The sequence below is a fragment of the Ciona robusta genome, chromosome 2 (assembly GCF_009617815.1).
Source record: "Ciona robusta chromosome 2, ASM961781v2".
Lineage (NCBI taxonomy): Eukaryota > Metazoa > Chordata > Ascidiacea > Phlebobranchia > Cionidae > Ciona > Ciona robusta.
Genome location: NC_143236.1, coordinates 412755 through 424186, shown reverse-complemented (window position 1 = coordinate 424186; position 11432 = coordinate 412755). Strand labels below are relative to the sequence as shown.

General features: G+C 33.4%; 2 protein-coding genes across 3 annotated transcripts; both read left to right on the top strand.

The window, feature by feature from the left end:
* The first annotated feature begins 83 nt into the window (after window positions 1-83).
* On the top strand, window positions 84-4645 carry LOC149739463 (tyrosine-protein phosphatase non-receptor type 4-like). Its single transcript, XM_089873352.1, has one exon. The coding sequence runs from the start codon at window positions 184-186 to the stop codon at window positions 3145-3147; it is 2964 nt and encodes a 987-aa protein (XP_089729478.1). The 5' UTR covers window positions 84-183; the 3' UTR covers window positions 3148-4645.
* Window positions 4592-10393, top strand: LOC149739462 (serine incorporator 1-like). 2 transcript variants are annotated; one of them, XM_089873354.1, is made up of 12 exons: window positions 4592-4733; window positions 4796-4960; window positions 5117-5208; window positions 5899-5994; window positions 6284-6413; window positions 6935-7102; window positions 7310-7403; window positions 7815-7939; window positions 8111-8244; window positions 8804-8891; window positions 9184-9320; window positions 9889-10393. In XM_089873354.1, the coding sequence occupies exons 1-12, from the start codon at window positions 4698-4700 to the stop codon at window positions 10025-10027; spliced, it is 1404 nt and encodes a 467-aa protein (XP_089729480.1). In that variant the 5' UTR covers window positions 4592-4697; the 3' UTR covers window positions 10028-10393. The 2 variants fall into 2 exon arrangements, with proteins under 2 accessions (XP_089729480.1, XP_089729479.1); XM_089873353.1 differs by having other exon boundaries at window positions 9181-9320.
* The last annotated feature ends 1039 nt before the right edge of the window (window positions 10394-11432 follow it).

The following is an 11432-nucleotide window of genomic DNA, read 5'->3' as shown; positions in this document are numbered from 1 at the left end:
ATCCCATCACAGCACTTTACATGTTAATTAACCCATATGTTCGTTATGTTAGTTATTATTGAATAAATACATTTGTGAGAATAAATACATTTTGTTTCCAATAGATGAGTTATTAAAGTGACTAAATTAAGACTGCATATATTCAAATGTTTCGGATAAAAGTTTCCGACTCGTAGTTGGAGAATGAGTGCGGTAAAAGAAGTAAGCCCTGCAGTTTCTCGTAACCTTTTAACGGGATCTGGTACTTACAATGTGCGTGAACCTGCAAAAGAAAAGAAACAATCCAACGTAAACATCTCGGTTGTTTTGTTGGATCACACAGAAGTAGTGTTCAAAGTAAACAAGCGCGATCGGGGTCAAGTCTTACTAGACCTTGTGTTCCAACATTTACGAGTAACTGAAATTAAATTCTTCGGCCTTCAGTTTCCCAACGATGTCCCTGATACAATGAGATGGTTGGATCCAACCAAATCCATTCGCAAACAGTTTAAGCGAGGTTATCCATACATTCTGTTCTTCCGTGTCAAATTTTACGCAACTGACCTATCAACCATGAAAGATGAGTTTACCCGCTACCAGTTATTTATGCAAATCAAGTTAGATTTGCTTGAGAGACGACTGAAGTGTTCTTTGTCAGAAGCTGCTTCTATTGCAGCGCTGGCAGTTCAATCGGAACTTGGAGATTTTAACAGTGCTGAACATAAAAAAAATTATGTTGCTGAATTTCGTTTTATTCCGAACCAAACAGAGGAATTTGAAGCACAAGTGATTCACTTGCATAAAATGCACAGGGGACTTTCCCCATCTCAAGCAGAATATTATTTTATTAAGAAGTCACAAAAACTTGAAATGTACGGGATAGAAATGCATCGTGCTAAAGATAATGATGAAGAAGATTTGGATGTTGGCGTGACTTCAACAGGGATGCTGCTTTATCAGAATGGCTTCAAAAAGAATGAGTTTCGATGGTCATCTATAGTAAAGATTTCTTTCAAGAGAAAGCAGTTTTATGTCCAACTGCGATCTGCAGCAAAAAAGGAAGTTAATGCGATTGAACCAATTCACAGCTTTCATATGGAAAACTACAGGGCTTGTAAACGATTGTGGAAAAGTTGTGTTGATTTTCACTCCTTCTATCGCTTGGATCGATGTATGAGTCGTTCATGCGGTCATCAACATGTTGCTAATGATGGATTACCTGAACAAGAGGATGAAATGGCAAGACAGGAGAAACATCTCTTCAGCTATCTTACTTTAGGTGGGCGAGGTAAAGACAGGGAAAATGATGAGTCAACTGATGACTTGACACAACGTCAGCGATATTTAAGAACCAGAGCTGCCTCAACTAAATCCAAAGATAACATGTCACTTGCCTGCAATGGTGAGAGTAGGAATGAAGATAAAGCTCCGCGTAGATTAAGTGCTCCACCCTCAGTTTCTTATGGTGTTGGTGAATCAGGGATGACAGATGAACAAATGATGGTGATGCTCCATCAGCAACAAGCCAGCATGCAGTCTGCTCATTCACAACCAAAATTGTTTGTTAATGCTAATTATGAATCAAATAATAATAGTGAAATTCCACCTCCCGTCAAAATTCCAATACAGTATCACACTGGAGATCCAGCACTAACTGCATCTTATAGAACGATTCACATTAGACCTGAAACAGCTGGGGAGGCCGATGAAACAGCTGCAAGTGAGTTGTCTGTGCTTACCACAGGTAGTGAAACCAGCAGTGTGCTCACTTCTCTCACAGAAAAGTCATACATGCTTCCCAACCCTATTCCCTTCCCTCACCAGTCAAGTGGTCAGATGAATGGAGTTCCTGATGATTTGGTTATTATTCGAATCAAACCAGATTTAGAAGGTCGTTATGGTTTTAATGTTAAGGGAGGAGCTGATCAAAATATACCAATTTTAGTATCTAAAGTTGCTGCTGGGTCACCTGCCGCCATGTGCACTCCTGCTTTAAATGAGGGGGATGAAGTTCTACAAATAAACGGACGTGATATTTCCTCTCACTCCCATGAACAAGTTGTTCGGTTTATCCGTTCAACAAGGGAGCATCACACTGGACACTTGGTGCTGATTGTGAAACCACAAAATCAAGCAGATGAAGATGAAGTTGAAGTCTTGACCGATGATGTAGGGGAAGTTGTTGGTGCAGATGATGATGAAGGTGCTCTTCTTGAGCGATCCATGCAGTGGTTGGAAGATATGTTGGACAGCGGTCAAATACTCGATATGTTTGATGCACTGTATAGAAAAAAGCCTGGTGCTACTATGAATGACGCAAGACTTCCTCAGAATGTAACAAAAAATCGATATCGGGATATTTCTCCTTATGACAGCACTCGTGTTATATTAAATGGTATTGTGGATACAGATTACATCAATGCTAATTATGTCAACATGTTTATTCCAGGGAATAACTGGACAAACCGGTACATTGCTTGCCAAGGCCCACTACCAAACACAAGTTTTGATTTTTGGGAGATGGTATGGGAACAGAAGTCGACACTTATAGTTATGTTAACCACAGTAGTTGAAAGAGGGCGCCCGAAATGTCATCAGTATTGGCCTGATGGTGGAACAAGTGTTCAGTTTGGTCCCTTCATTATTGAATCAGTAACAGAAGAAGTTACACCTTCCTTTGCGTTCAGGGATTTTAAACTGTACAAATGTAATGAAGATGGTGAAGTGAATGGTAATGATCTGACCAAGGGAAGAGATATTAGACAAATGCAGTATATTGCTTGGCCGGACCATGGCGTGCCTGATGATTCCAGTGATTTTCTTGACTTTGTGCTTCGTGTTCGTCAGAATCGAGTTGGTATGGCCATTCCTAGTACTGTTCACTGCAGTGCTGGTATTGGAAGGACTGGTGTATTAATTACTATGGAAACTGCCATGTGTTTAATTGAGGCAAACCAGCCTGTATATCCGATTGAAATTGCTCGAGCAATGCGTGATCAGCGTGCTATGATGATACAAACGCCAAGCCAGTTTAAGTTTGTATGTGATGCAATACTGCGAGTATATAAGGAGGGGTTAGCCCGTCCGATATATTATGATGATTATGATGAAGCAGATAGCAGTGCTGATGAAACAAACATTATTATCAAAAAGTCTTCGCAAACTTGACACAAAAAAGAGAATGGTGTCTCTAAATAACACTTACTTTCTATCAATCTACAATTTTTAAAGTTGAGTAAATATATTTTAGCAGCACTCAACACAATGTGACATGTAATGTGTATACTGCCCAACAAATTCTATCTGCACTTGCAGCCACATTCACATATTTTTATACTTGTTTAAAGAAGTTGAATCCACAATGTTTACTTTGGAATTAATTTAAACAAATTACTAAGACTAAAAGTATTAAATTTAGATTGGCTCGAATATTTAAATCTATTTAATGTAAAGGTCTGCATAATTGTTTGTTATCTGCATGCAAATAATCAAAAAACTTTGATGTGTTGGTTCCCATGTATTCACTATTCACAGTACCATGCTAGTTCCCATGCAGTGTGCACAACATGTTAATAAATGTTATAACACCAATCTTATAAGTATTAATGCCATTTTATCTGTTTTTATTTAGCTTCAATCTAACATATTGGATTATTTATAGCAGAAAAATTTGTTTGTTATTATTATCCATTATCATTAAATGGATGAACATCTTTTAAAGGCCTTGGGCAAATCAGTGCAGCTAACCAAATACCACCCAAATTCTTGTATATAACCTTGTCCTTTATTGTTGTTAAATTACATTTCATTTATTTTATTTTGTGTCCTGCATGATCGTCACTATGTGTTTTTCCCAGCTTTTAAGTAATTTATTGTGTTATAAAAAACCTGTTAATCGCATTAAATCTTAAACAAGTTGATATGTCAGTGTTTTAACCAAATGTCCTATTTTACACACTACATAGTATACAGATGTTATATTAATTCTTATATTACTAACATATTGAATTTTCAAATTATGTATGTTGTTTTACAAGTATTTTAATTTATAGGAGGCTTTGCAATCTTTTAAATTTTGTTCAAAGTATAGCCGTGCTATAGATTATGCCTGCAAATACTTCCTCATTAAGTAATCCTAATTATGTTAACTTTATTTAATGCAACCGCCCACAGTTAAATGTTACATTAATTATTTTAGGTCATATTATATCATAATTTTGTGATCCCAAGTATGACTGTGCACATGGTTGTAGTATTAAGTCATATATTAGCATCTGTCACAACCAGTCTCATTGGTAAAATGGTGCACATACCGAGGTCACATACAATCTCAGAGTCATGTTGCTTATACTGCCCAACACACATGCCATCAAGTTTTCCAAATTTAGTTTAAAAATTCATGTTTGACTTGTTATTACATCAGTGCAATTTCGTATTTTAAACAATTGTATGAAATTGGAGCAATGTTAAATGCAATGTTATGATTGTTTTAAAGAATTAAATTTAAATGGTAAACATTTGGTTTTAATAATTATTTTTTAAGTTGCTTTGTTACAGCTCATGTATATTTGTGTGCTTATTTTATTCGTGCTTTTGCAGTTAAACAGAATTTGTTTAAGTAATGTAAATAGTTACATGCTAACAAACTTGTGTTTGTGTTTTTAGATTAACATAAAACCTACTTGTCAATTTAAATCTGTGTTTACATTTGTGAAGAAATGGGAGCAGTCCTTGGTACTTGTGGTGCAGCGCAGGTAATAGTTTTACCCAATTTTTTTAATTTTACCTTTATAATGTTTAACAAACTTGTTTACAGCTTGCATGCTGTTGTGGAAGTGCTGCATGCAGTTTGTGCTGCAAAGCTTGTCCTTCGTGTAAAAACTCCACTTCAACACGAATAGTCTATGCTATGTTTCTCTTCCTTGGTACAATTGTCGCTTCCCTCATGTTGATTCCTGGCTTGGAGGAAAAATTGAAAAAAGTAAAAAGATTGGTTTGTTTTAATTTATTCTTCGATTGTACATAAAAAAGATCCTTTTGGCATGTTAAATTAAAAAAATCTATACAACTAATAAACATTCGTTTAAAACTCATTATCCAATGTTTATTTTCATTCTAATTTTTAAACATAATTTAGATTCCAACATTTTGCAAGAATGAGGAAAGTTTTAATCCAATAAAAGGATTTGTTGATTGTGGTTCGCTTGCTGGCTATCTGGCCGTGTACAGGTGATTTTCAAATTCATTTTCTCTTCAAATGTGCAATTAATTAAATTTGACAACATAAAAATTCAAATTTTTAAATTTGTATCATATGTTATGAAGAATATTTTTTATAACCTGTGGTCCGTCAAGCCATATACATGCACAGGTTGTGTATGTGATGTCATTTAACAGGAAGTATCTGTAACGTAGTGTTGTTTTACAACATTACTAATGGGTATGCTGGTCATACATTATTATTAAATTTTCGCAATAAACAGCTTTATAAATTACATTTCTAAATAAAACGGTTTTGCACAAACAATAAAACATGTTTTTCCGGTTATTTAAGTAAATTGTCAAATAAAAAAAATGTATGTAAGAACATCATCATTAAAAATTATGGTTCAGAAATAATAACTTACTAAATGTTGTTGCTATGGTGGAAACTTTAATTTATATCAATTGTTGATGCTTTGCTAATTAAGTTATGTATATATTTCTGAAGCAGTTGTTAGGGCATTTTTTTTCATATCGAAACCAAAAATCCAACCGCTGGAGTGGAAAAAAGGGGGCTTCAGATCACATTTTAGCATCTGTATACTAATTTTGCAATTTTCGTTGGTATGAAAAGCAAAATAGTGACATAGCATAAAGAAACTGTTTCAACACACACAGATTGACCATTCCTTTACAAACTAACTTATTTACTTCCAGAGTTTGCTTCAGTGTAGCAGCTTTTTTTGCTTTCTTCTGTATTCTAATGCTATATGTGAAGAGTAGTCGAGACCCAAGAGCAAAAGTACACAATGGGTGAGCTGTGTAACTATCTTCATATCTGTTTGTTTACATTCAGTTTGTTTGTCCTGTTGATTCATTGTACAAAGCAACAAACAACATTTTCCCATGTTTTGTCTGTTCTTGAACCCACTATAGGGTTTGACTGTTCAAAGCAAACACTAAATAAAAATAATTTAGTGTTCGACCGTTTGCTTTCTTAGAAGAGCCAAACCCTGTCCGATGATTACCTATGGCACCATCACTTATACTTAAACACCTTTAATAATTACATCGTCATTTTAAAATGATACTTTGTTTTTAGATTTTGGTTGTTTAAGTTTTTGGCCCTGATTGGAATTACAGTTGGTGCATTTTATATTCCACGTGGAGATTTTAGCGTGGCATTCTATTACATTGGAATGGCAGGAGCTTTCTGTTTCATTCTAATTCAAGTAAGGAATCCCTTTCTTTATTTGTCAAACTATAATACAGAATGTGCATCAACTATTGATTTGTTCTGCTTTTCAAATATTGATTTTAGAGCCACAGTTAACTAGCAACCTGCTTTATTTCAAAAATATCCTCTTTTATTCAATAGTAAATTTTTTGTTTAGTGATATTTCATAAAATTTTATAAAACAGTTTACTTTTCACTCATTTATTTTTGGTTGATTTTATGTTTTTGTGTGGATCTCGTGTGCTTTGTATGTGAATATGATTTTGTGAGTTTCTATATAAGACTTTATTCTTACAGGTTAGGCATACAGTTTATCTATATGTAGCAAGTAATTTGAACTAAATACAGTTAATGTCTGCATAGATATAAAGTTTATAACTATAGTTCATGAAACATCACTATTGATATATTCTCTATTTTTATGTTCATACTTTGTCTTTCATCTCGATTTTTAGAAACAAAAGAGTAATATCCCATGTTTCCGAAACTTAATTGCATTAATCTTGAATATTTTAGTTGGTGTTATTGGTTGACTTTGCTCACTCTTGGAATGATTACATGTTGGAAAAACGTGAGGAGGCAGATTCTCCAAGATGTTGGACCATTCTTCTGTTGATCGCAACTTTCTTCAACTACGCGGTTTGCATCACAGCTACTGTGCTATTCTATGTTTACTATACTAATGTAAGTATATGTATTGTATTGTTTATTCTCGCATGCTCAGTGGTGATTTAGCTGAAAATTTGCTCAACACATCTAAGGTACCACTGTGTTAGAGAAATTGTATTTTAGTGTCTTGCGCAACACCTCATAAATGTGGCGTAATATATTAAAGGTTTCTGATAATAAACGTTTTGTTTATGGTATAAACATGACTTCTTACTTCTCCAGGGTGATTGTGCTTTGAACAAATTCTTCATCAGTTTCACGTTGATTCTGACTGTGGTTTGTTCAGTCGTGGCCGTGCTTCCTAAAATACAAGATGGTAAGGCATAGATGTAGTTTTAATGACTTGTAAGAATGTTCCCCTTGTTACCCCATATGCTCCGCCATTTGGTTTTGTTTGTTGTTTGTGTGGTTTTCAAGAACTTTTATTTGTATTGTATTAAATAATATATAATTTAGACTCTCACTATTGCAACTTCTCTGGCAAAATTAATTTAAATCATCAGTTGTTTAAATTTATTTAGTGTGTACTAAAAATGGTTTTGAAAATTCAAGTTAAAGTTTTGCTATTAATTTGTGCCTTATATTTATTTAGTTCCTGCAAAACAGTTGAATAATGCTGTCATACATTATAAACAATACGTAATATAGGTTTTTTATTTATGTTATGCCTGTATTGGATGATACATAATACATTATGCCTGTTAAAGAATAACCAACATATATTCAGCACAACCACGCAGTGGATTACTACAAGCGTCAGTCGTTTCTGCTTACTGCATCTATCTCACATGGTCTGCTATGAACAATGAACCCGACAAAACTTGCAATCCTGGCTTGCTAACAATCGCACAAGTAATATTTAACTTATTTTCCTAATCACTGTGTATTGTTTATGATAAAACAGTCTAGTAATACAAGTAGTTTACATGTATTGGTACATTTTCAATCTACTGCAATATAGTTGATCTGTCATGAATTTGCATGGTCAATATCTAATTTAATTGTTTTTATGATTCCTGATAGAAAATCAGCGGTGGGATTCCAATCAGTATAAATGGATCGGTTGCTACGACACCCACCCCTCCAACTGCACAGTGGTGGGACGCACAAAGCATTATCGGGTTGTTTGTTTTCTTTGTTTGTGTCTTGTACTCAAGGTGAGACATCACATTTTCAGCCCACAAACCACGAGTGGTGTGGTGTACATCCCAACCCTGGAATTTTAATATTACAAAAATATTACATTATTACAAAAATAAAAATATTACGTTTAATATTACATTATTCTGTAAATATTATAAACAAATAATGGTGAAATTTGTTTTGCATGTTAAATCATCACTACCTCCCCACAGTTAAAAAAGTTTCCACCCATAACCACATACTTTCAAACTACAAGTGTTCGCAGTTTGGTACAGTGAGGAAAAATAATCCATACAAAATCTATTTCAATATTTTATTCTAAAGAAAGAAAAATGTTTTTTGTATAAAAATTGACCTGCTTATAGTTTTAATTAGGAATATTAGCAATGTGTTTAGCTTGTCTGAATATAAAGTAGCAGTTTCTATTTTAAAATTGCACAGTTTGTTATTTAAAGCTGTGTGGAAATACGTAGGAGTTGTTGCTGTGTCTTGAAATAGTTGCCACTTCGTGTGGGTGTCTTGCTTATCATATTACCTCAATGTATTGCATCAAAATAATCTTTTGTATAACAGTATCAGATCATCAACTCAAGACAATGTTGGTCGTCTCACTTTACATGAAAATGTCATGCTTGATGATGATAACACAGATGACACCAAGGTTAATATACTACAATATTTACATGAGTGTTAAACTTTAAATTTATATAAAATAAAGTTAATAATCATTTAGTCAATTCTTTACCAATAATCTTTTTTTGTAACTCTCCTAATTAGTAAGCATAACTTGTTATTTCGGTGGTTAACCTTTCATCAGATAAATAATTATAGACAAAAGTCTTTAAGGAGGTGTCCAAGCTTGTTTACATATATGTGTATCAGTAGTTGAATACAAAAAGTATGTTGAAACAAAATCTATGCAGCTAATTACCTTTTTCCTTTTTTTGAAGCAGAATCTTGTGCAGAATGAAGAAGGTCATCAAGTTTATGATAACGAAGAGAATGGAGTTGCTTACTCTTATTCATTCTTTCACTTCATGTTCTTTCTTGCAGCTTTATATATTATGATGACATTGACCAACTGGTACAGGTAGGTACACACACACAGGTGTTAGGTATTTTGAATGTTTCATCTTGGTTGATATAAAACATTCATAACATAGAGGACATCATTAATTTATGTGGCAAAACCTGAATCACCAGTATGACAGTTTGGTGCGAAAGTATTAATAAAGTAATGATTAGGAGTGTTATAAAACCTTGAATCAATTTAATTGAACAGTAAAATTATTACATTATTTTGTTGCTTTTGATTTGTTAAAGCAGATGTTGCAAGGTCACTACGTTAGTTTCATTTTGTCCATCGAACTCATGTTTGTTTATAAAATGAAAGCTTCACATGAATCACATCTGTCGCGCTTCCCTTAAACTATCGTCACACTGTGGTTGAATAAAGTAATTTATATCTCAATATAGACTTTTGACTTTTCCGTTATGAAAACGTTATTTTTGTTCTTTTCATTAAGTGTATTGTCGAATGGCAGGAGAAAATTGTTATGCTGGAGAAGCTAAAACAGTTTTTATTACATTATACCTGATATAGCAGAAGTAACATAATAAATAATATTATATCAAGTATTTGTGTTTTTCATATACAGACCTGGAATGGATTTCAAGACAATGGAAAGTACATGGCCGGCTGTGTGGGTCAAAATATCTTCTTGTTGGATTTGTTTCGCTATCTACATGTGGACTTTGTGTGCTCCACTTATTCTAACCAACCGGTCATTTGAATAAACTACCAGCAAAACAAATGTGAATATCCACAAACTATATCTTGCACAATAAAAATCTACAAATATAAACAAACTACAAACTTTGTAAATATTCTTTTATGTTGTCGCTTTATTTTTGTTCTCTATAATATATCTGCTGTACCTTAATTGTTTCATGAAATATCTGTATTGTTTCTTTGTATGCTGTAACTGTAATGTAAGATAATTCCTGCCTTAACTAAAAGTAACAAGTCACATTAATTCAAATAATATTTGATAACTTAATAGATATATCAAATTTTTACCATGAATGTTTGTGTACGAGTGTCATTGTATCAAATCTCTTATGTACAAATGCTAATACAACTTAACTGTGTGTTGCAACGTAGTTCATGTTCTATCTTCGGTAGGTTTTGTTGTAAATGAAGATTGGTCCGCAGTACCGACGGTGAATAAAATATTTACTTCACTGGGGCGTGCGTTAGTTAACACAGTTCAATAGTAATTGCTTTCAAATTGTTCCTCACTCATGAGTTGTCCAAATTAGAAGTATAATTTTTAAGGAAAAAAGTAGCCAACATCAGGTACCAAGGAGACATTATGAACATTTTAATATGAAGAGGGGGTAAAAATTAACTAATATGAGAAAAGATATCAGTCAGAATAGTGTAGCTATGTTCAAGCGAAAAGTTAAAACATAAGTAAGGTTTATATATATATTACACTTTTTTATATATACCTAGTAGGGTGGGGGAAGATGGGACGCTTTGTCAGGCGAGACTCTTTTTTAATTTTCTTTTTACGGACCCCCATTTAATGATAACCAGGAAAATAAGGTTACAGAATTATTCGACAGTATTATCACGACCTTATAAAACGCCCGTCAAAGCTGATTACTGTTTTTAAATATTAAAAAATATCTAAAATAGAAACAGTATGCTTTGAACAGGTAAAAAAAATGCGAAATAGTAAAGTGCCATTTTTTAATGCTCGCTAAATCATAGTAAAGGCAATGATTTTTTCAGTTTGCGTGTGCGAACGATTAAACTAGTTTCATAGCTTCATAAAACAACCTTGAATATTTCGTACAGTTTGATTTTGTCTCATAAAACTAGTTTTAGTTTTGTAAAAAAACACTGAGATATAAGCATAAAGAAAATAGGGGTCAATATGACTTTAATTTGAGATATAAACAACAACAAAAATAAGCTGTCCCATCTCCCCCACCCTACTATACAAATTTTTAGTTTTCGTTATTATTGTACTGAAGAGTTAGATGGGACAGCTTTAGCATTTGATATCCAAATATTCTGATTGTGTTTTTGGCAATTATCAACGATTTTCAAGACAATTAACAAGGTTAACAGTATATAATGTAAGTTTAAAATTCAACATAAAGCCCTTCCAGGTTTGTAAAATACATATTT

What these genes read in the sequence shown, in the direction of transcription:
- LOC149739463 (XM_089873352.1), top strand. Translation starts at nt 184, where the DNA reads ATGAGTGCGGTAAAAGAAGTAAGCCCTGCAGTTTCTCGTAACCTTTTA.
- LOC149739462 (XM_089873353.1), top strand. Translation starts at nt 4,698, where the DNA reads ATGGGAGCAGTCCTTGGTACTTGTGGTGCAGCGCAG. An exon ending in GCTTCCTAAAATACAAGATG is followed by an intron (nt 7,404 to 7,814) that starts GTAAGGCATAGA and finishes ACATATATTCAG; the next exon opens with CACAACCACGCAGTGGATTA. An exon ending in ACATTGACCAACTGGTACAG is followed by an intron (nt 9,321 to 9,888) that starts GTAGGTACACAC and finishes TTTCATATACAG; the next exon opens with ACCTGGAATGGATTTCAAGA.